The sequence below is a fragment of the Lepisosteus oculatus genome, chromosome 4, assembly GCF_040954835.1.
Source record: "Lepisosteus oculatus isolate fLepOcu1 chromosome 4, fLepOcu1.hap2, whole genome shotgun sequence".
Classification (NCBI taxonomy): Eukaryota; Metazoa; Chordata; class Actinopteri; order Semionotiformes; family Lepisosteidae; genus Lepisosteus; species Lepisosteus oculatus.
Window position 1 is genome coordinate 1300708 of NC_090699.1, and position 24189 is coordinate 1324896.

Consider the following 24189-nt stretch of genomic DNA (forward strand, 5'->3'; position numbering starts at 1 on the left):
GTCAGGACAGGAGACACTACTGTACACAGAGAGGGGTGGGAGTGGGGAACAAGCTGATACCCCAGCTTCTCTCAGGACCCAGCTGGGTGAGACACTCCAGTCAGAACAGGAGACACTGCTGTACACAGAGAGGGGTGGGGGTGGGGAACAAGCTGATACCCTGACTTCTCTCCAGACACTGCTGGATGAGCTCCTGCAGTCAGGACAGGGGACACTACTGTACACAGAGAGGGGTGGGGTGGGGAACAAGCTGATACCCTGACTGCTCTCCAGACACAGCTGGGTGAGACACTCCAGTCAGGACTGGACACTACTGTACACAGAGAGGGGTGGGGTGGGGAACAAGCTGATACCCTGGCTTCTCCCCAGACACAGCTGGGTGAGACACTCCAGTCAGAAGAGGAGACACTACTGTACACAGAGAGGGGTGGGGGTGGGGAACAAGCTGATACCCTGACTTCTCTCCAGACACAGCTGGGTGAGACACTCCAGTCAGAAGAGGAGACACTACTGTACACAGAGAGGGGTGGGGGTGGGGAACAAGCTGATACCCCAGCTTCTCTCCAGACACTGCTGGATGAGCTCCTGCAGTCAGGACAGGAGTCACTGCTGTACACAGAGAGGGGTGGGAGTGGGGAACAAGCTGATACCCCGGCTTCTCTCCAGACACAGCTGGGTGAGCTCCTGCAGTCAGGACAGGGGACACTACTGTACACAGAGAGGGGTGGGGGTGGGGAACAAGCTGATACCCCGGCTTCTCTCCAGACACAGCTGGGTGAGACACTCCAGTCAGGACAGGAGACACTACTGTACACAGAGAGGGGTGGGGGTGGGGAACAAGCTGATACCCCAGCTTCTCTCCAGACACAGCTGGGTGAGCTCCCCTGTCCTGACTGCAGGAGCTCTCGAGACGGATCAGGCCAGGGGCTACTCCGAGAGGCCCGGCCCCACCAGGACACGGACAGCAGGCGCACACAAAACCGACACCAGGAGGCGCGGAGCTGCGATTGGACTGATCTTTATTGGGGTACAGGCCGGCGGTGACAGAGCCCCGCGGGGCAGCTCCTCTATCCCCCCCCAGGGGGAGCTGTGCTCAGTGGTGGCGGGGGGTCTCGTACCCGGTGGGCAGTGGGTTGGTGTGGGTGTTGTGGAACAGGGAGTGGTTCCCATCACCCCAGGGGAAGGGCTGAGAGGGGGGAGAGAGAGAGAGAGAGATTAATACAGACACAGTCAAGATCCAGTCCATCTGTGCACAAAGGGAGGCAGGAGAGGGAAACAGGGGCCCCTTGAGGACGAGACTGGACCCCTGGGGTCTCTGCCCTTGAGACCCCAGGCTGGCCTGTGAGCCAGTGGTCAGTCTCCTGCCCTTGCCTACCCTGGTGCGGATGGGGTCAGTGTGGGGGTACAGGGGTACAGTACTTTGGTGCAGATGCGAAGGTGGGGGTGGGGTCAGTGTGGGGGTACAGTACCTTGGTGCGTATGCGAAGATGGGGGTACGGTACGAACGCAGGAGGCTCATGGGAGTGATGCTGCATCTTCAGCCAAGCGTTGAGCATACAGACCCCAACACCAGGGAGAGCAACCAGGAAGGTCAGAGTGCGCCAGGTCCGCCCTGCAAAACAACAGTCACTAACACTGCACTGAGAGAGAGAGGGGTTAATACACACACACTGACTGGACACTCCAGTACATTAACACTGCACTGAGAGAGAGGGGTTAATACAGACACACTGACTGGACACTCCAGTACATGAACACTGCCTTGAGAGAGAGAGGGGTTAATACAGTCACACTGACTGGACACTCCAGTACATTAACACTGCACTGAGAGAGAGAGGGGTTAATACACACACTGACTGGACACTCCAGTACATTAACACTGCACTGAGAGAGAGAGGGGTTCATACAGACACACTGACTGGACACTCCAGTACATTAACACTGCACTGAGAGAGAGAGGGGTTAATACACACACTGACTGGACACTCCAGTACATTAACACTGCACTGAGAGAGAGAGGGGTTAATACAGACACACTGACTGGACACTCCAGTACATGAACACTGCACTGAGAGAGAGAGGGGTTCATACAGACACACTGACTGGACACTCCAGTACATTAACACTGCACTGAGAGAGAGGGGTTAATACACACACACTGACTGGACACTCCAGTACATTAACACTGCACTGAGAGAGAGAGGGGTTAATACACACACTGACTGGACACTCCAGTACATTAACACTGCACTGAGAGAGAGAGGGGTTCATACAGACACACTGACTGGACACTCCAGTACATTAACACTGCACTGAGAGAGAGAGGGGTTAATACACACACACACTGACTGGACACTCCAGTACATTAACACTGCACTGAGAGAGAGGGGTTAATACAGACACACTGACTGGACACTCCAGTACATTAACACTGCACTGAGAGAGAGAGGGGTTAATACAGACACACTGACTGGACACTCCAGTACATTAACACTGCACTGAGAGAGAGAGGGGGGTTCATACAGACACACTGACTGGACACTCCAGTACATTAACACTGCACTGAGAGAGAGAGGGGGGTTCATACAGACACACTGACTGGACACTCCAGTACATTAACACTGCACTGAGAGAGAGAGGGGTTAATACACACACACTGACTGGACACTCCAGTACATTAACACTGCACTGAGAGAGAGAGGGGTTAATACACACACACTGACGAGAGAGAGAGACACACCACAGCACACGGACGGGCGACTCTCAATAATTAACCAGAAGAAACAAACAGAAAGAGAGGCTCAGACAAGGGGACTGAACTGCAGCTCGACAAATCAAGCAGTGAATTTCAGGACGAACTCGATCAGGACGGCAGCGTGTTCAGCGCGAGAGAGTGAGAGCAACAGACACACACAGACTGACCTCCGCCCCCATGACCTGCGTGACCTCCAGCCGCGGTACTGAGGGCCCTGAGAGCCAGGGTCCCCCCGAAAAGAGTCATCTCTCAACGAAACAGGGTCCCCTGAAGGTGAGAGCTTGCTGTGTCCGTTTGTCCTCTGCGCTGTTCTGGACTGTTCCTGCTGAGCTCCTCCCTGCGGAGAGTCTGTCTGTCTGCCAAGAATCAGCCCGTTTAAATATAGACACGCACTGCAGAGGGAGAGCAGACACACCGAGGAACACAGGCTGGGCCGGGCCAAACTGGGCCAGGACCAGCCTCAGAACACTGCAGGGACAGGACAACACAGACACACACCGGACTAGACCAGTACCCCACTCCTCCAGTACAGAAGAGCCAGTCCAGACACACACTGGACTAGACCAGTACCCCACTCCTCCAGTACAGAAGAGCCAGTCCAGACACACACTGAACTAGACCAGTACCCCACTCCTCCAGTACAGAAGAGCCAGTCCAGACACACACTGGACTAGACCAGTACCCCACTCCTCCAGTACAGAAGAGCCAGTCCAGACACACACTGGACTAGACCAGTACCCCACTCCTCCAGTACAGAAGAGCCAGTCCAGACACACACTGGACTAGACCAGTACCCCACTCCTCCTGTACAGAAGAGCCAGTCCAGACACACTGGACTAGACCAGTACCCCACTCCTCCAGTACAGAAGAGCCAGTCCAGACACACACTGGACTAGACCAGTACCCCACTCCTCCAGTACAGAAGAGCCAGTCCAGACACACACTGGACTAGACCAGTACCCCACTCCTCCAGTACAGAAGAGCCAGTCCAGACACACACTGGACTAGACCAGTACCCCACTCCTCCAGTACAGAAGAGCCAGTCCAGACACACACTGGACTAGACCAGTACCCCACTCCTCCCGTACAGAAGAGCCAGTCCAGACACACACTGGACTAGACCAGTACCCCACTCCTCCCGTACAGAAGAGCCAGTCCAGACACACTGGACTAGACCAGTACCCCACTCCTCCAGTACAGAAGAGCCAGTCCAGACACACACTGGACTAGACCAGTACCCCACTCCTCCAGTACAGAAGAGCCAGTCCAGACACACACTGGACTAGACCAGTACCCCACTCCTCCAGTACAGAAGAGCCAGTCCAGACACACACTGGACTAGACCAGTACCCCCTGACCGCCCGCGCGAAGATTAACTCTTTCCGTCCACACGCCAGGAGTGCTGGTGCGGTTTTACCGCTTAGCGACCCGTCCAGACCAATCGCGCTTCGGGCCCGCTCGGGAGGGGCTCACTCACAGGGGGCCAGCCGCGAGGGCGCAGGAAGTGGAAGCCGTGTCACGCGGAGACACCTGCAGAAGCTCGGCTGTAACCCCTCGATTTCTCTGTCGCACACCTGTCTCACTCACACAGCGGAGAGACGGCGGTGTTGCTCCGCCCCCCGGGGGCGGGGTTTATATCAGCACGCCCGGCGATGCCACGCCCTTCGGCGGGGGGAGGGGCGGGGCTTTAAAAGGGGCCGCCGGTGCGCGCGCGTTACGTGTGCTGTGGTCTGCAGCAGAGCTCGAGACGTGTTGCAATTCGTGCGACGGAAGACCGACCGACCGATCGATACAGAGAGACCGCGACAGCACGGGAACCCCAAGCGCACGGACCAAGATGAACCCCGCAGCGGAGCCGGTGAGTCCGGAACAGTCTCTCTCAGTGCTGTGTGTCTCTTTTGACCCCTCTCTCTCTCAGTGCAGTGTTAATGTACTGGAGTGTCCAGTCAGTGTGTCTGTATGAACCCCTCTCTCTCTCAGTGCAGTGTTCATGTACTGGAGTGTCCAGTCAGTGTGTCTGTATTAACCCCTCTCTCTCTGTGCAGTGTTCATGTACTGGAGTGTCCAGTCAGTGTGTCTGTATGAACCCCTCTCTCTCTCAGTGCAGTGTTCATGTACTGGAGTGTCCAGTCAGTGTGTGTGTATTAACCCCTCTCTCTCTCAGTGCAGTGTTAATGTACTGGAGTGTCCAGTCAGTGTGTGTGTATTAACCCCTCTCTCTCTCAGTGCAGTGTTCATGTACTGGAGTGTCCAGTCAGTGTGTCTGTATTAACCCCTCTCTCTCTCAGTGCAGTGTTGATGTACTGGAGTGTCAAGTCAGTGTGTGTGTATTAACCCCTCTCTCTCAGTGCAGTGTTAATGTACTGGAGTGTCCAGTCAGTGTGTCTGTATGAACCCCTCTCTCTCTCAGTGCAGTGTTAATGTACTGGAGTGTCCAGTCAGTGTGTCTGTATGAACCCCTCTCTCTCAGTGCAGTGTTAATGTACTGGAGTGTCCAGTCAGTGTGTCTGTATGAACCCCTCCCTCTCTCAGTGCAGTGTTAATGTACTGGAGTGTCCAGTCAGTGTGTCTGTATGAACCCCTCTCTCTCTCAGTGCAGTGTTGATGTACTGGAGTGTCCAGTCAGTGTGTCTGTATTAACCCCTCTCTCTCTCAGTGCAGTGTTAATGTACTGGAGTGTCCAGTCAGTGTGTCTGTATTAACCCCTCTCTCTCTCAGTGCAGTGTTGATGTACTGGAGTGTCAAGTCAGTGTGTGTGTATTAACCCCTCTCTCTCTCAGTGCAGTGTTCATGTACTGGAGTGTCCAGTCAGTGTGTCTGTATGAACCCCTCTCTCTCTCAGTGCAGTGTTAATGTACTGGAGTGTCCAGTCAGTGTGTCTGTATGAACCCCTCTCTCTCTCAGTGCAGTGTTAATGTACTGGAGTGTCCAGTCAGTGTGTCTGTATTAACCCCTCTCTCTCTCAGTGCAGTGTTGATGTACTGGAGTGTCCAGTCAGTGTGTGTGTATTAACCCCTCTCTCTCTCAGTGCAGTGTTCATGTACTGGAGTGTCCAGTGTGTCTGTATTAACCCCTCTCTCTCTAGGACCCTGATCCCCCAGTGACTCAGTCTGTGTGGTCAGGCAGTGGTCAGAGGCCAGAGGACGACAGTCTTCCTCTGTTACAGGAGATGGCTGAAGAGGACGAAGACATTGACCTTTACAATGAGGAGACGTTTGGTCTGGGTGGGTGAGAACTCGTCTTTCCCTCTGACTCCTCTGATCTCTGGTCCCTTTTTTCTCTCTGTTCAGTTCAAGATGCAGTATTGGTATATCTGAGTGGCTGATGAATCAGTGTTGCCATAGCAAATAAATATACAATTAAGATTAAATGAAAAGATAAATCTACAGGTATTTACAACAAAGAGGCATCATCAAATATTTATATTTGCTGTGAACATATGAAGCATAATTGGGAGACAGGCTCACTGTTCCTCAGGCAGGGACAGGAGATCACACCTGTATTATTATTATTGAGAGACAGGCTCACTGTTCCTCAGGCTGGGACAGGAGATCACACACTGTATTATTATTATTGAGAGACGGGCTCACTGTCTGTTCCTCAGGCTGGGACAGGAGATCACACACTGTATTATTATTATTGAGAGACGGGCTCACTGTCTGTTCCTCAGGCTGGGACAGGAGATCACACACTGTATTATTATTATTGAGAGACGGGCTCACTGTCTGTTCCTCAGGCTGGGACAGGAGATCACACACTGTATTATTATTATTGAGAGACGGGCTCACTGTCTGTTCCTCAGGCTGGGACAGGAGATCACACACTGTATTATTATTATTGAGAGACGGGCTCACTGTCTGTTCCTCAGGCTGGGACAGGAGATCACACACTGTATTATTATTATTGAGAGACGGGCTCACTGTCTGTTCCTCAGGCTGGGACAGGAGATCACACACTGTATTATTATTATTGAGAGACAGGCTCACTGTCTGTTCCTCAGGCTGGGACAGGAGATCACACACTGTATTATTATTATTGAGAGACAGGCTCACTGTCTGTTCCTCAGGCTGGGACAGGAGATCACACCTGTATTATTATTATTGGGAGACGGGCTCACTGTCTGTTCCTCAGGCTGGGACAGGAGATCACACACTGTATTATTATTATTGAGAGACGGGCTCACTGTCTGTTCCTCAGGCTGGGACAGGAGATCACACACTGTATTATTATTATTGAGAGACGGGCTCACTGTCTGTTCCTCAGGCTGGGACAGGAGATCACACACTGTATTATTATTATTGAGAGATGGGCTCACTGTCTGTTCCTCAGGCTGGGACAGGAGATCACACACTGTATTATTATTATTGAGAGACGGGCTCACTGTCTGTTCCTCAGGCTGGGACAGGAGATCACACACTGTATTATTATTATTGAGAGACGGGCTCACTGTCTGTTCCTCAGGCTGGGACAGGAGATCACACACTGTATTGTTATTATTGAGAGACGGGCTCACTGTCTGTTCCTCAGGCTGGGACAGGAGATCACACACTGTATTATTATTATTGAGAGACGGGCTCACTGTCTGTTCCTCAGGCTGGGACAGGAGGTCACACACTGTATTATTATTATTGAGAGACGGGCTCACTGTCTGTTCCTCAGACTGGGACAGGAGATCACACACTGTATTATTATTATTGAGAGACAGGCTCACTGTCTGTTCCTCAGGCTGGGACAGGAGATCACACACTGTATTATTATTATTGAGAGACGGGCTCACTGTCTGTTCCTCAGGCTGGGACAGGAGATCACACACTGTATTATTATTATTGAGAGACGGGCTCACTGTTCCTCAGGCTGGGACAGGAGATCACACACTGTATTATTATTATTGAGAGACGGGCTCACTGTCTGTTCCTCAGGCTGGGACAGGAGATCACACACTGTATTATTATTATTGAGAGACGGGCTCACTGTCTGTTCCTCAGGCTGGGACAGGAGATCACACACTGTATTATTATTATTGAGAGACAGGCTCACTGTCTGTTCCTCAGGCTGGGACAGGAGGTCACACGCTGTATTATTGTTATAGAGTTCTGTTCACACAGATGCCCCAATAGTTGTTGGGATCGTGTCTCACGCCCAGTGTCTCTCTCTGACCCCCTGCACCTCCCCCTTCTCTCTCTCAGATCTGGAGTCGGGGTCTGACGAGGGGGACCCCACGGACCTCCTGCTCTTCTGTGGACACCCGGAGCCCCTGCCCGCCAGCGCCCCTGCGTTCAGCGAGGTGACCCCGAGAGTCCAGCCTGCGTCGCGGCCGGGGGGGCGCAGGCCGGTGTTTGATGACCCCGCGGTGGTCCGCACGGTGGAGGGGCGCCCCAGTCTGCAGGTCGGGGGGGGGTGGTGGGGGGCGGGGTCACGCGGGGGGTCCCTCGGGGTCTCTGACTCCCCCTTCTCTCTCCAGAGTCTGGACAGCGCCATCGTCGACAGCAGCGTCAGCTCAGCCTGGGGGAGTCTGGACCCCGACTCGGTGAGTGACCCCTGCCCGCCGGCGTCTGGGGGGGCACTGCGCTAGGGCTGGGGGTGTCTGGGGGTTCAGGGTCACTGCTCTCTCTCTGTCTCCCCGTCTCCAGCCAGACACCCCTCTCTGGCTGCTGTCCCCCCAAGAGACTCCCCACTCATCCCAGAGCTCCATCCTGCAGGTGAGCACCCCCTTTTTCTGTGGGTGTGTGGATCACCCCTTTTATCCGTGTCCTTCTCTGTGTGCCCCCTGTCCCAGTCTCTGTGTGTGGTTGTGGGGGTGACCCCTCTGTGTGTGGGGCTGGGGGTGACCCCTCTCCCTGTCTCTGTGTGTGGTTGTGGGGTTACCCCTCTCTCCTTGTTGTTGTTGGGGTGACCCCTCTCTCCTTGTCTCTGTGTGTGGTTGTGGGGGTGACCCCTCTCTCCTTGTCTCTGTGTGTGGTTCTGGGGGTGACCCCTCTGTGTGTGGTTCTGGGGGTAACCCCTCTGCCTGTCTTTCAGGACAAGGCCATCATCAGAGTGATTGACAGGCCCAGCCCTGCCAGGATCCCGCCCACAACACTGGACTTCCTGTCTCCAGCGCCACGGTGCTTTACAGCGGGGTCCCCCTCCGTGAAGAGGGGTCCCCCCAGCCGGGGGTCCCCCCAGTCGTATGGGCCACGCTACCTGTCCCAGGTGAGGTGTGGGGTAGCCCTGGGTCGAGGTGGGGGTGTGTGTGTGTGTGTGTGTGTTTGGGGTAGCCCTGGGTCGAGGTGGGGGTGTGTGTTTTGGGGAGCCTGGGGTTGAGGCAGGGGAGGGGGGTGTGAGTTTGGGGGAGTCCAGGGTTGGTGTGATACACATCTTGACCACTAGGTGGCAATGTCGATCAACAGTGAGCGCCTGACTGAGAGATACTCTGGGGGTGATGTATGATGCTCTCCTGCCTCAGGCTCTGGGGGTCCCCAGGCTGGGTGTGTGAAGCTCTGGGGGTGCTGTGTGTGATTCTGGGGTTCCCCAGGCTGGGTGGCTGTGTGAAGCTCTGGGGGTGCTGTGTGTGATTCTGGGGTTCCCCAGGCTGGGTGGCTGTGTGAAGCTCTGGGGGTGCTGTGTGTGATTCTGGGGTTCCCCAGGCTGGGTGTGTGAAGCTCTGGGGGTGCTGTGTGTGATTCTGGGGTTCCCCAGGCTGGGTGGCTGTGTGAAGCTATGGGGGTGCTGTGTGTGATTCTGGGGTTCCCCAGGCTGGGTGGCTGTGTGAAGCTATGGGGGTGCTGTGTGTGATTCTGGGGTTCCCCAGGCTGGGTGTGTGAAGCTCTAGGGGTGCCGGGTATGAATCTGGGGTTCCCCAGGCTGGGTGGCTGTGTCACTCTGGGGCTGCTGGGTGTGAATCTGGGGTTCCCCAGGCTGGGTGCTGTGTGTGACTCTGGGGGTGCTGGGTGTGAATCTGGGGTTCCCCAGGCTGGGTGCTGTGTGTGACTCTGGGGGTGCTGGGTGTGAGGTCACCTCTCCTTGTGCTGCAGTCGTCGGGGTTCCTTTCCCCCTCCTCCCCCAACCTGCGGACACCCCCGCGACCTTTCACCCCCAAGATGATGCAGCTGCGATTCGGGGCGCTGTCCCCCGCGCCGGGCCCCGCGGCCTTCTTCAGCCCCCCCCGCACCCCTTCACAGCGGCTCAGGTACGTGCCTGCTGCCCGGCCGCTGACTGCACCCCGCCACAGGGGGCGCCACAGGCCTCACGCCTGCCCTCTCCACAGGGTCCCAGGACATGTGACCCAGCTGCACCCCCAACACCGGAGGATCCTCAACCAGCGCCAGAGAGTCCAGAGGTCAGTACTGACCCCTCTCTCTCAGTGCAGTGTTAATGTACTGGAGTGTCCAGTCAGGGTGTGTATTAACCCCTCTCTCTCTCAGTGTAGTGTTAATGTACTGGAGTGTCCAGTCAGTGTGTCTGTATTAACCCCTCTCTCTCTCAGTGCAGTGTTAATGTACTGGAGTGTCCAGTCAGTGTGTGTGTATGAACCCCTCTCTCTCTCAGTGCAGTGTTCATGTACTGGAGTGTCCAGTCAGTGTGTGTATGAACCCCTCTCTCTCTCAGTGCAGTGTTAATGTACTGGAGTGTCCAGTCAGTGTGTCTGTATTAACCCCTCTCTCTCTCAGTGCAGTGTTAATGTACTGGAGTGTCCAGTCAGTGTGTGTGTATGAACCCCTCTCTCTCTCAGTGCAGTGTTCATGTACTGGAGTGTCCAGTCAGTGTGTGTATTAACCCCTCTCTCTCTCAGTGCAGTGTTAATGTACTGGAGTGTCCAGTCAGTGTGTCTGTATTAACCCCTCTCTCTCTCAGTGCAGTGTTAATGTACTGGAGTGTCCAGTCAGTGTGTCTGTATTAACCCCTCTCTCTCTCAGTGCAGTGTTAATGTACTGGAGTGTCCAGTCAGTGTGTCTGTATGAACCCCCCTCTCTCTCAGTGCAGTGTTAATGTACTGGAGTGTCCAGTCAGTGTGTCTGTATGAACCCCCCTCTCTCTCTCAGTGCAGTGTTAATGTACTGGAGTGTCCAGTCAGTGTGTCTGTATTAACCCCTCTCTCTCTCAGTGCAGTGTTAATGTACTGGAGTGTCCAGTCAGTGTGTGTGTATTAACCCCTCTCTCTCTCAGTGCAGTGTTAGTGTACTGGAGTGTCCAGTCAGTGTGTCTGTATTAACCCCTCTCTCTCTCAGTGCAGTGTTAATGTACTGGAGTGTCCAGTCAGTGTGTCTGTATTAACCCCTCTCTCTCTCTCAGTGCAGTGTTAGTGTACTGGAGTGTCCAGTCAGTGTGTCTGTATTAACCCCTCTCTCTCTCAGTGCAGTGTTAATGTACTGGAGTGTCCAGTCAGTGTGTCTGTATGAACCCCTCTCTCTCTCAGTGCAGTGTTAATGTACTGGAGTGTCCAGTCAGTGTGTCTGTATTGACCCCTCTCTCTCTCAGTGCAGTGTTAATGTACTGGAGTGTCCAGTCAGTGTGTCTGTATGAACCCCTCTCTCTCTCAGTGCAGTGTTAATGTACTGGAGTGTCCAGTCAGTGTGTCTGTATTGACCCCTCTCTCTCTCAGTGCAGTGTTAATGTACTGGAGTGTCCAGTCAGTGTGTCTGTATGAACCCCTCTCTCTCTCAGTGCAGTGTTAATGTACTGGAGTGTCCAGTCAGTGTGTCTGTATGAACCCCTCTCTCTCTCAGTGCAGTGTTAATGTACTGGAGTGTCCAGTCAGTGTGTCTGTATGAACCCCTCTCTCTCTCAGTGCAGTGTTAATGTACTGGAGTGTCCAGTCAGTGTGTCTGTATGAACCCCTCTCTCTCAGTGCAGTGTTAATGTACTGGAGTGTCCAGTCAGTGTGTGTGTATTAACCCCTCTCTCTCTCAGTGCAGTGTTAATGTACTGGAGTGTCCAGTCAGTGTGTCTTTATTAACCCCTCTCTCTCTCAGTGCAGTGTTAATGTACTGGAGTGTCCAGTCAGTGTGTCTGTATGAACCCCTCTCTCTCTCCGGTAGAAGGTGCTCAGACTCCAGGTGGGATCCTTACTCCCACATCATGTCGGAGAAGGAGAAACAGTGGGTGATCCGACTGCAGATGATCCAGCTGCAGAGTGAGAACCCACACCTGGATGATTATTACTATCAGGTACTGCAGCTGGGCAGGGGGATAGGAGTCTCTGTGCTCTCGGGGACAGGAGTGAGGAAGGGGGACGGGAGTCTGGGGGACTCTGCTTTCAAGGGGACGGGAGTCTCGGCGTGCTGCACTCTGGGGGACGGGAGTCTGGGGGGACTCTGCTTTCAAGGGGACGGGAGTCTCGGCGTGCTGCGCTCTGGGGGACGGGAGTCTGGGGAACTCTGCTTTCAAGGGGACGGGAGTCTCGGCGTGCTGCACTCTGGGGGACGGGAGTCTGGGGGGACTCTGCTTTCAAGGGGACGGGAGTCTCGGCGTGCTGCACTCTGGGGGACGGGAGTCTGGGGAACTCTGCTTTCAAGGGGACGGGAGTCTCGGCGCGCTGCGCTCTTGGGGACGGGAGTGAGGAAGGGGGACGGGAGTCTTTGCTCTCGGGGGGACGGGAGACTCAGTGCTGCGCTCTGGGTGATAGGAGTATTACCAGCGCCTGGAGAGGAAACTGGCCGAGGAGGAGATGCTGGGTGACAGGAGCAAGAGGGAGCCTCCCAAGCTGACCACACCGTACGTGACCAAGACTGACACCTACCAGCCCGGTGAGTGTGTGTCTGTGTGTGTCTGTGTGTGTCTGTGTGTGTCTGTGTGTGTCTGTGTGTGTCTGTGTGTGTCTGTGTGTGTCTGTGTGTGTCTGTGTGTGTCTGTGTGTGTCTGTGTGACCTGACCACACCGTACGTGACCAAGACTGACACCTACCAGCCCGGTGAGTGTGTGTCTGTGTGTGTCTGTGTGTGTCTGTGTGTGTCTGTGTGTGTCTGTGTGTGTCTGTGTGTGTCTGTGTGTGTCTGTGTGTGTCTGTGTGTGTCTGTGTGTGTCTGTGTGTGTCTGTGTGACCTGACCACACTGTATGTGACCAAGACTGACACCTACCAGCCCGGTGTGTGTGTCTGTGTGTGTCTGTGTGTGTCTGTGTGTGTCTGTGTGTGTCTGTGTGTGTCTGTGTGTGTCTGTGTGTGTCTGTGTGTGTCTGTGTGTGTCTGTGTGACCTGACCACACCGTACGTGACCAAGACTGACACCTACCAGCCCGGTCTGTGTGTGTCTGTGTGTGTCTGTGTGTGTCTGTGTGTGTCTGTGTGTGTCTGTGTGTGTCTGTGTGTGTCTGTGTGTGTCTGTGTGTGTCTGTGTGTGTCTGTGTGTGTCTGTGTGACCTGACCACACCGTATGTGACCAAGACTGACACCTACCAGCCTGGTGAGTGTGTGTCTGTGTGATAGGGCTCTCTCTCTCAATTCAATTCAAGGTGCTTTATTAGCATGACCGATGGGTACAATCAGTGTTGCCAAAGCAAATAAAAATAATAAAATTAACATAGAACAAAACAAAAAATAGAAGTAAAATAAAATCTACAGACATGTTACAGACATTTACAACAGAGACATATTATAAAATATTGACATATACTGTAGGCGGCTGGAGCATTATTGGGAGACAGACTCACTGTTCCTCAGGCTGGGACAGGAGATCACATACTGGGCTGCCAGATCAACTGAGTTCCCTCCTCCCTCTCCCAGTAGGATTGGGACCTGTTGTGATTCTCAGGTGTGGGAACTCTGGGATTAGATTTCTGAATTTCGGGAAGAATGTTTCTCTAATCCCAGAGAATCTGTCACAGTGCAGTAGGAAGTGCACCTCTGTCTCTATTTCTTCCTGCTGGCAGTGGGAGCACAGCCTGTCCTCTCTGGGCAGCCAGGTCTGCCTGTGTCCATTGTGTGTGTGTCCAGGCTGTGGTCACTGAGCCTGTCCTCTCTGGGCAGCCAGGTCTGCCTGTGTCCAGTGTGTGTGTCCAGGCTGTGGTCACTGAGCCTGTCCTCTCTGGACAGCCAGGTCTGCCTGTTTCCAGTGTGTGTGTCCAGGCTGTGGTCACTGAGCCTGTCCTCTCTGGACAGCCAGGTCTGCCTGTGTCCAGTGTGTGTGTCCAGGCTGTGGTCACTGAGCCTGTCCTCTCTGGACAGCCAGGTCTGCCTGTGTCCAGTGTGTGTGTCCAGGCTGTGGCCACTGAGCCTGTACTTAGTCCGGGTCGGTTTATGTTTGTTGTTTCTTATTTTGGTCAAATATTCAGCTAGTGTGTATTGTCTGTTTAGGGTTCTTTAGCATTCCAGTTGATGTTGTGTTTGTGTGTGTGTGTCCCAGTGTGTGAGATATTGCTGTTTGATCTGTGCTGTGATGTGGTTGAGTCTGGGTTGTGGTGCTCTAGCAGTGCTGTCCTGAGGCTGGTTAGTGTTGGTGTGGCTCAGGTCGGTGAGCCTCAGGACCAGCTGGCTCAGGGGGCTCTGTTTTGGGCTCAGCTCTTGGCTCAGAAGGGCTTTGTGGTGGTAGGAATTTTGGTCGCTGTTTTTTAGGTGTAGCCAATACTTTAATATTCTTTTCTGTATGTTTATCAATAGTGGGTACTGGCCTAATTCGGCCCTGCACCCGTTGTTAGGAGTTTTTCTCTGCACACGGAGGATGTTTCTACAGATTTCCATGTGCAGAGTTTCTGTGGGGTGTTTGTCCCATTGGGTGTAATCCTGGTCTGTGAGGGACCCCACACTTCACTGCCGTATAGGGCAATGGGTTGGGTTACACTTTCAAATATTTGGAGCCAGATTCTTGTTGGTGGGTTGATGTTGAAGAGCCTCCTTCTTATTGCGTAGAAAGCCCTGAGTGCCTTCTCCCTCAGTGCCTTCACTGCCAGGTCAAAACTCCCGGAAGAGCTGATGGTGAGACCGAGATATGTGTAGCTGGATGTGTGCTCCAATGTGTTGTTGTTCAGTGTGAATTTGTACCTGTTTCCCTGAGGTCTGGCTTTCTTCTGGAAAACCATAACTCTGGTCTTGTCCAGATTGACTGTCAGTGCCCAGGTCTGACAGTCCTGCTCCAGCAGTGCCAGGTTCTGCTGTTCTGGGTCCAGATGGGCTGTCAGTGCCCAGGTCTGACAGTCCTGCTCCAGCAGTGGCAGGCTCTGCTGTTCTGGGTCCAGATGGGCTGGCAGTGCCCAGGTCTGACAGTCCTGCTCCAGCAGTGCCAGGTTCTGCTGCAGCCCCTGTTCTGTGGGGAACAGCAGTACCAGGTCATCTGTGTGGTGTAGTGTGAGAGCAGGAGCTGCAGACTGCTCCAACATTCCTGCTAATTCATTGATATAGATATTGAACAGTGTTGGGCTCAGGCTGCAGCCCTGTCTCTCTGTGTCTCTGACAGTGGGATGGGTCTCTCTCTCTCTCTCTCTCTCTCTCTCTCTCTCTCTCTCTCTCTCTCTCTCTCTCTCTCTCTCTCTCTCTCTCTCTCTCTCTCTCTCTCTCTCTCTCTCTCAGTCGTGCACATTGAGGGCTCTCTGGGTCAGGTCGCTGTCTCCACCTGCTTCTCTCCCCGACGAGCGATCGACGCCGTCCACGCACACACCTCGGAGGAGGTGAGCTCGCCTGTGTGTGTGTCTAGACTGGGGGGGTCCTGTGCGTATCTGGAGTGACCTCTTGTCCCCCTGCAGGAGCAGAAGGACACTCGTCAACAGCGCCTCTCTGTCCTGCACTCCATCGAGCAGGTGGGTCTGCAGCTCTGGGGGGTTCAGGGGTCTCTGGGGGTCTCTGCTCCTGACTGTGTGGATCCTCAGATGTACATGATGCTGCTGGAGGTAGAGGAGGGGGAGAGGAAGGCGGCTCTCTTCTCCGAGGAGGAGAGACAGAGGCTGAGGGACAAGAGGACACTCCGGGTCCAGAAGATCTGTGGGAGGCTGCAGCGCCCCCTGTCGGTGTGAGTGTGGTACTGCGCCGCAGCCCGCCCGCGAGCCCGGACCCGCTGCCAGCGGCTGACGGGCTCGCTCCGGTCCGGTCCTGTCCACAGGGAGTCCCGGGACGAGTTCCTGCCCTACCTGCTCGTCGCCAAGGGCAAGCGACTGGTGGCCAGACTCCTCCCCTTCCTGTCCCACGAGTCTGCGCTGCAGATACTGACCGCCGTGACCACACACCTTCCTGTGTTGATGGCCCGCGACACCCCTGGAGTGGATGAGGTGCAGTGTCCAGTCAGTGTGTCTGTATTAACCCCTCTCTCTCTCTCAGTGCAGTGTTAATGTACTGGAGTGTCCAGTCAGTGTGTGTGTATTAACCCCTCTCTCTCTCAGTGCAGTGTTCATGTACTGGAGTGTCCAGTCAGTGTGTCTGTATGAACCCCTCTCTCTCTCAGTGCAGTGTTACTGTACTGGAGTGTCCAGTCAGTGTTTCTGTATGAACCCCTCTCTCTCTCAGTGCAGTGGTAATGTACTGGAGTGTCCAGTCAGTGTGTGTATTAACCCCTCTCTCTCTCAGTGTAGTGTTAATGTACTGGAGTGTCCAGTCAGTGTGTCTGTATTAACCCCTCTCTCTCTCTCAGTGCAGTGTTAATGTACTGGAGTGTCCAGTCAGTGTGTCTGTATGAACCCCTCTCTCTCTCAGTGCAGTGTTAATGTACTGGAGTGTCCAGTCAGTGTGTGTGTATTAACCCCTCTCTCTCTCTCAGTGCAGTGTTAATGTACTGGAGTGTCCAGTCAGTCTGTCTGTATTAACCCCTCTCTCTCTCAGTCTCTCCCTGTGCTGTACCCAGCTCTGTGTGTTGTGATTGGGGGGCTGACCTTCACTCAGCTGATTGGTGTCCTGAAGAGTTTCACTGCTGCACTTCCAGACTGCAAAGACACGCGTCTGTCTCTGGCCTGTCAGAACAAGGTCAGCATGTGGCTCTGCTTGCCTGCGTGAGTCCCTGCTGTGTCTCTTGTGACCAACCCCTCTCTCCTTCTCTCTCAGTTTGGGATATCATTGCTTTATGCTCTGCTGTCTCAGGGGGAGAGACTCCTCTCCTCCAACACCCCCATGGAGCCCAGCATTGGAGACTTCGAGATCTGGTTAGTGTACAATACAGACAAAGTCACCACTTCATCTCTGGTGTGTGTGTGTGTGTGTGTGTGTGTGTGTCCCTCTCTCTCAGTGCAGTGTTGATGGACTCTAGTGTGTTAATCTCTCTCAGGACAGACACAGTGTTCCAGGTTGCTCACCAGCTGTCTCAGTGCTCCCTGGTTGAGCCCTTGCTGCTGCCCTCTAACCTGCTGTCGCTGTTCTGTCGCTACCTGGACAAGAACACTGTGCACCAGCTGGAGGACAGCATGGAGTGAGTATCTGTCCTGCACCCTCCTCTCTGCCTTCTCTCTCTCTCAATTCAATTCAAGCTGCTTTATTAGCATGACCGATGGGTACAATCAGTGTTGCCTCTCGCTCAGGGACAGGAGATCACACATTATTATTATTATTATTGAGAGACAGGCTCACTGTCTGTTCCTCAGGCTGGGACAGGAGATCACACACTGTATTATTATTATTGAGAGACAGGCTCACTGTCTGTTCCTCAGGCTGGGACAGGAGATCACACACTGTATTATTATTATTGAGAGACGGGCTCACTGTCTGTTCCTCAGGCTGGGACAGGAGATCACACACTGTATTATTATTATTGAGAGACGGGCTCACTGTCTGTTCCTCAGGCTGGGACAGGAGATCACACACTGTATTATTATTATTGAGAGACAGGCTCACTGTCTGTTCCTCAGGCTGGGACAGGAGATCACACCTGTATTATTATTATTGAGAGACAGGCTCACTGTCTGTTCCTCAGGCTGGGACAGGAGATCACACACTGTATTATTATTATTGAGAGACAGGCTCACTGTTCCTCAGGCTGGGACAGGAGATCACACACTGTCTTATTATTATTGAGAGACAGGCTCACTGTCTGTTCCTCAGGCTGGGACAGGAGATCACACACTGTATTATTATTATTGAGAGACGGGCTCACTGTCTGTTCCTCAGGCTGGGACAGGAGATCACACACTGTATTATTATTATTGAGAGACAGGCTCACTGTCTGTTCCTCAGGCTGGGACAGGAGATCACACACTGTATTATTATTATTGAGAGACAGGCTCACTGTCTGTTCCTCAGGCTGGGACAGGAGATCACACACTGTGTTATTATTATTGAGAGACAGGCTCACTGTCTGCTCCTCAGGCTGGGACAGGAGATCACACACTGTATTATTATTATTGAGAGACGGGCTCACTGTCTGTTCCTCAGGCTGGGACAGGAGATCACACACTGTATTATTATTATTGAGAGACGGGCTCACTGTCTGTTCCTCAGGCTGGGACAGGAGATCACACACTGTATTATTATTATTGAGAGACGGGCTCACTGTCTGTTCCTCAGGCTGGGACAGGAGATCACACACTGTATTATTATTATTGAGAGACAGGCTCACTGTCTGTTCCTCAGGCTGGGACAGGAGATCACACACTGTATTATTATTATTGAGAGACAGGCTCACTGTCTGCTCCTCAGGCTGGGACAGGAGATCACACACTGTATTATTATTATTGAGAGACGGGCTCACTGTCTGCTCCTCAGGCTGGGACAGGAGGTCACACACTGTATTATTATTATTGAGAGACGGGCTCACTGTCTGCTCCTCAGGCTGGGACAGGAGATCACACACTGTATTATTATTATTGAGAGACGGGCTCACTGTCTGTTCCTCAGGCTGGGACAGGAGATCACACACTGTATTATTATTATTGAGAGACGGGCTCACTGTCTGTTCCTCAGGCTGGGACAGGAGATCACACACTGTATTATTATTATTGAGAGACGGGCTCACTGTCTGTTCCTCAGGCTGGGACAGGAGATCACACACTGTATTATTATTATTGAGAGACGGGCTCACTGTCTGTTCCTCAGGCTGGGACAGGAGATCACACACTGTATTATTATTATTGAGAGACGGGCTCACTGTCTGTTCCTCAGGCTGGGACAGGAGATCACACACTGTATTATTATTATTGAGAGACGGGCTCACTGTCTGTTCCTCAGGCTGGGACAGGAGATCACACACTGTATTATTATTATTGAGAGACGGGCTCACTGTCTGTTCCTCAGGCTGGGACAGGAGATCACACACTGTATTATTATTATTATTGAGAGACAGGCTCACTGTCTGTTCCTCAGGCTGGGACAGGAGATCACACACTGTATTATTATTATTGAGAGACGGGCTCACTGTCTGTTCCTCAGGCTGGGACAGGAGATCACACACTGTGTTATTATTATTGAGAGACGGGCTCACTGACTGTTCCTCAGGCTGGGACAGGAGATCACACACTGTATTATTATTATTGAGAGACAGGCTCACTGTCTGTTCCTCAGGCTGGGACAGGAGATCACACACTGTATTATTATTATTGAGAGACAGGCTCACTGTCTGTTCCTCAGGCTGGGACAGGAGATCACACACTGTATTATTATTATTGAGAGACGGGCTCACTGTCTGTTCCTCAGACTGGGACAGATCACACACTGTATTATTATTATTGAGAGACAGGCTCACTGTCTGTTCCTCAGGCTGGGACAGGAGATCACACACTGTATTATTATTATTGAGAGACAGGCTCACTGTCTGTTCCTCAGGCTGGGACAGGAGATCACACACTGTATTATTATTATTGAGAGACGGGCTCACTGTCTGTTCCTCAGACTGGGACAGATCACACACTGTATTATTATTATTGAGAGACAGGCTCACTGTCTGTTCCTCAGGCTGGGACAGGAGATCACACACTGTATTATTATTATTATTGAGAGACAGGCTCACTGTCTGTTCCTCAGGCTGGGACAGGAGATCACACACTGTATTATTATTATTGAGAGACAGGCTCACTGTCTGTTCCTCAGGCTGGGACAGGAGATCACACACTGTATTATTATTATTGAGAGACAGGCTCACTGTCTGTTCCTCAGGCTGGGACAGGAGATCACACACTGTATTATTATTATTGAGAGACGGGCTCACTGTCTGTTCCTCAGGCTGGGACAGGAGGTCACACACTGTATTATTATTATTGAGAGACAGGCTCACTGTCTGTTCCTCAGACTGGGACAGGAGATCACACACTGTATTATTATTATTGAGAGACAGGCTCACTGTCTGTTCCTCAGGCTGGGACAGGAGATCACACACTGTATTATTATTATTGAGAGACGGGCTCACTGTCTGTTCCTCAGGCTGGGACAGGAGATCACACACTGTATTATTATTATTGAGAGACGGGCTCACTGTTCCTCAGGCTGGGACAGGAGATCACACACTGTATTATTATTATTGAGAGACGGGCTCACTGTCTGTTCCTCAGGCTGGGACAGGAGATCACACACTGTATTATTATTATTGAGAGACGGGCTCACTGTTCCTCAGGCTGGGACAGGAGATCACACACTGTATTATTATTATTGAGAGTCAGGCTCACTGTCTGTTCCTCAGGCTGGGACAGGAGATCACACACTGTATTATTATTATTGAGAGACGGGCTCACTGTCTGTTCCTCAGGCTGGGACAGGAGATCACACACTGTATTATTATTATTATTGAGAGACAGGCTCACTGTCTGTTCCTCAGGCTGGGACAGGAGATCACACACTGTATTATTATTATTGAGAGACGGGCTCACTGTCTGTTCCTCAGGCTGGGACAGGAGATCACACACTGTGTTATTATTATTGAGAGACGGGCTCACTGACTGTTCCTCAGGCTGGGACAGGAGATCACACACTGTATTATTATTATTGAGAGACGGGCTCACTGTCTGTTCCTCAGGCTGGGACAGGAGATCACACACTGTATTATTATTATTGAGAGACGGGCTCACTGTCTGTTCCTCAGGCTGGGACAGGAGATCACACACTGTATTATTATTATTGAGAGACGGGCTCACTGTCTGTTCCTCAGACTGGGACAGATCACACACTGTATTATTATTATTGAGAGACAGGCTCACTGTCTGTTCCTCAGGCTGGGACAGGAGATCACACACTGTATTATTATTATTGAGAGACAGGCTCACTGTCTGTTCCTCAGGCTGGGACAGGAGATCACACACTGTATTATTATTATTGAGAGACGGGCTCACTGTCTGTTCCTCAGACTGGGACAGATCACACACTGTATTATTATTATTGAGAGACAGGCTCACTGTCTGTTCCTCAGGCTGGGACAGGAGATCACACACTGTATTATTATTATTATTGAGAGACAGGCTCACTGTCTGTTCCTCAGGCTGGGACAGGAGATCACACACTGTATTATTATTATTGAGAGACAGGCTCACTGTCTGTTCCTCAGGCTGGGACAGGAGATCACACACTGTATTATTATTATTGAGAGACAGGCTCACTGTCTGTTCCTCAGGCTGGGACAGGAGATCACACACTGTATTATTATTATTGAGAGACAGGCTCACTGTCTGTTCCTCAGGCTGGGACAGGAGATCACACTGTATTATTATTATTGAGAGACGGGCTCACTGTCTGTTCCTCAGGCTGGGACAGGAGATCACACACTGTATTATTATTATTGAGAGACGGGCTCACTGTCTGTTCCTCAGGCTGGGACAGGAGATCACACACTGTATTATTATTATTGAGAGACAGGCTCACTGTCTGTTCCTCAGGCTGGGACAGGAGATCACACACTGTATTATTATTATTGAGAGACGGGCTCACTGTCTGTTCCTCAGGCTGGGGCAGGAGATCACACACTGTATTATTATTATTGAGAGACAGGCTCACTGTCTGGTCCTCAGGCTGGGACAGGAGATCACACACTGTGTTATTATTATTGAGAGACAGGCTCACTGTCTGCTCCTCAGGCTGGGACAGGAGATCACACACTGTATTATTATTATTGAGAGACGGGCTCACTGTCTGTTCCTCAGGCTGGGACAGGAGATCACACACTGTATTATTATTATTGAGAGACGGGCTCACTGTCTGTTCCTCAGGCTGGGACAGGAGATCACACACTGTATTATTATTATTGAGAGACGGGCTCACTGTCTGTTCCTCAGGCTGGGACAGGAGATCACACACTGTATTATTATTATTGAGAGACAGGCTCACTGTCTGTTCCTCAGGCTGGGACAGGAGATCACACACTGTATTATTATTATTGAGAGACAGGCTCACTGTCTGTTCCTCAGGCTGGGACAGGAGATCACACACTGTATTATTATTATTGAGAGACGGGCTCACTGTCTGTTCCTCAGGCTGGGGCAGGAGATCACACACTGTATTATTATTATTGAGAGACAGGCTCACTGTCTGGTCCTCAGGCTGGGACAGGAGATCACACACTGTATTATTATTATTGAGAGACAGGCTCACTGTCTGCTCCTCAGGCTGGGACATATATTTAATATGTTAAAGTGTCCAGTTACTTTTGGGCCTCAGAGATGGGGCACTACGTATAAAAAGGGTTGTGAGTCCTATGTTTTACCCAATACAGACCTAAATAACCTCAAATGAAAGCTGACATTCTGCACTTGAACCTCAGTCGTTGTTTCATTTCAAATCCAGTGTGCTGGTGTTCGTCTTCCAGCGTGTGAATCCTCTCTCTCTCTCTGCAGGAGATCCACTGCTGTTGGCTGCCCAGCTGTTCCTTCCTAACGCCTGCCCATCGGAGCGCTGTGTGTGTGTGTATTGGCTCCTCTCCCTGAGCTTGAGCAGCAGTCGCAGACTGGCCAGCAGGTGGCGCTGTCCCTCTGCAGCGTAGCTCTGTGACTGTTCGTGGGTGTCGACTTGAGTCCTTCCAGGGGTCAAGGGTCAAGTCGACACCTGGAGCACTTCCTCTGTGATCTGATGTCTCCCCAGCAGGGCCAGAGCTCCTGTCTGACCTCATGACCCCCCCCCCAAATGCAGGTCGAAGAAGGAAGAGTTCCCTTTCTGTCTCTGTGTGGGACAGTAATAGAGATCAGTGCTGTAAGAGAGCTGTGTCTCTGTGTGGGACAGTAATAGAGATCAGTGCTGTAAAAGAGCTGTGTCTCTGTGTGTGACAGTAATAGAGATCAGTGCTGTAAGAGAGCTGTGTCTCTGTGTGGGACAGTAATAGAGATCAGTGCTGTAAGAGAGCTGTGTCTCTGTGTGACAGTAATAGAGATCAGTGCTGTAAAAGAGCTGTGTCTCTGTGTGTGACAGTAATAGAGATCAGTGCTGTAGGAGAGCTGTGTCTCTGTGTGGGACAGTAATAGAGATCAGTGCTGTAAAAGAGCTGTGTCTCTGTATGACAGTAATAGAGATCAGTGCTGTAAGAGAGCTGTGTCTCTGTGTGGGACAGTAATAGAGATCAGTGCTGTAAGAGAGCTGTGTCTCTGTGTGGGACAGTAATAGAGATCAGTGCTGGATTTTATAGGCACTGCTGAATAGATCTGCTCAGTCTTGGGGAGAGGATATTGAAAGGAGTGTGTATGTGTGTGTATATATATATATAAAACTATAAGGTTTGTATAGTAAAACAAGTGTAAAATCTGATTTCTAATAGTGCAATTATGTTTTTCCTTCTTGAAAATTTTCCCTTTGGACACGATGGTTCGGTTCTGAACAGGCCGGAGTTACTGTGGACTCCTGGAGGTTTTGGGGTTCCTGGGCTGTTTTGGGGGGGGACAGCCCAGCACTGTGGACGGCGTCCGTTTTCTCAAGTTCATTTTCTTTTAATTTATACGACCCTAAACTCCTCTGGCTTTATTTTTTTTTTATTTTTCAGATTTTTGTACACCGAAACAAACGCTAACATTTAGTGCACTGGCTTTGTACAGCACCTGCACAGAAAAAAATAAAGTGATTTCTTTCTGAACTGCACAGCAGCGGGTCGTCTGGGGTCGTGATTGTGTCTGTCCCCTCGCTCTCGCGGGGCTGGGGGCGTGTCTGTCTGTCCCCTCGCTCTCACGGGGCTGGGGGCGTGAGTGTCTGTCCCCTCGCTCTCGCGGGGCTGGGGGCGTGAGTGTCTGTCCCCTCGCTCTCGCGGGGCTGGGGGCGTGAGTGTCTGTCCCCTCGCTCTCACGGGGCTGGGGGCGTGAGTGTCTGTCCCCTCGCTCTCGCGGGGCTGGGGGCGTGAGTGTCTGTCCCCTCGCTCTCACGCGGGGCTGGGGGCGTGAGTGTCTGTCCCCTCGCTCTCACGCGGGGCTGGGGGCGTGAGTGTCTGTCCCCTCGCTCTCACGCGGGGCTGGGGGCGTGAGTGTCTGTCCCCTCGCTCTCACGCGGGGCTGGGGGCGTGAGTGTCTGTCCCCTCGCTCTCACGCGGGGCTGGGGGCGTGAGTGTCTGTCCCCTCGCTCTCACGCGGGGCTGGGGGCGTGAGTGTCTGTCCCCTCGCTCTCACGCGGGGCTGGGGGCGTGTCTGTCTGTCCCCTCGCTCTCACGGGGCTGGGGGCGTGT

General features: G+C 52.4%; 2 protein-coding genes across 3 annotated transcripts; one reads left to right on the plus strand and one right to left on the minus strand.

Annotated features, from left to right (window-relative positions):
* Nucleotides 1–1002: 1002 nt before the first annotated feature.
* Nucleotides 1003–4322, minus strand: cox6a2 (cytochrome c oxidase subunit 6A2). Its single transcript, XM_069188311.1, has 4 exons — nt 4233–4322; nt 2923–3111; nt 1470–1612; nt 1003–1186 (listed from the first exon to the last, which is right to left on the minus strand). Exons 2-4 carry the CDS (start codon nt 2999–3001, stop codon nt 1094–1096), a joined length of 315 nt encoding a protein of 104 aa, XP_069044412.1. The 5' UTR covers nt 3002–3111; nt 4233–4322; the 3' UTR covers nt 1003–1093.
* Nucleotides 4323–4403: 81 nt separating this feature from the next.
* patl2 (PAT1 homolog 2) lies at nt 4404–23615 on the plus strand. 2 transcript variants are annotated; one of them, XM_069188306.1, is made up of 18 exons: nt 4404–4613; nt 5841–5979; nt 7942–8141; nt 8217–8282; nt 8386–8454; nt 8774–8947; nt 9769–9923; nt 10002–10073; nt 11773–11902; nt 12360–12480; nt 15234–15331; nt 15407–15460; nt 15530–15669; nt 15760–15925; nt 16473–16613; nt 16692–16789; nt 16912–17052; nt 22388–23615. In XM_069188306.1, the coding sequence occupies exons 1-18, from the start codon at nt 4593–4595 to the stop codon at nt 22425–22427; spliced, it is 2025 nt and encodes a 674-aa protein (XP_069044407.1). In that variant the 5' UTR covers nt 4404–4592; the 3' UTR covers nt 22428–23615. The 2 variants fall into 2 exon arrangements, with proteins under 2 accessions (XP_069044407.1, XP_069044406.1); XM_069188305.1 differs by having other exon boundaries at nt 15407–15669.
* Nucleotides 23616–24189: the final 574 nt, after the last annotated feature.

Excerpts from the sequence above, each read along its gene's own strand:
- cox6a2 (XM_069188311.1), bottom strand. The coding sequence starts at position 3,001 with ATGACTCTTTTCGGGGGGACCCTGGCTCTCAGGGCCCTCAGTACCGCG. Across the intron at positions 1,613-2,922 it reads CGCAGGTCATGGGGGCGGAG|GGCGGACCTGGCGCACTCTG; the intron begins GTCAGTCTGTGT and ends GTTGTTTTGCAG. Across the intron at positions 1,187-1,469 it reads ATCTTCGCATACGCACCAAG|CCCTTCCCCTGGGGTGATGG; the intron begins GTACTGTACCCC and ends CCCCCCTCTCAG.
- patl2 (XM_069188305.1), top strand. The coding sequence starts at position 4,593 with ATGAACCCCGCAGCGGAGCCG. Across the intron at positions 8,455-8,773 it reads CCCAGAGCTCCATCCTGCAG|GACAAGGCCATCATCAGAGT; the intron begins GTGAGCACCCCC and ends CCTGTCTTTCAG. Across the intron at positions 10,074-11,772 it reads CAGCGCCAGAGAGTCCAGAG|AAGGTGCTCAGACTCCAGGT; the intron begins GTCAGTACTGAC and ends TCTCTCCGGTAG.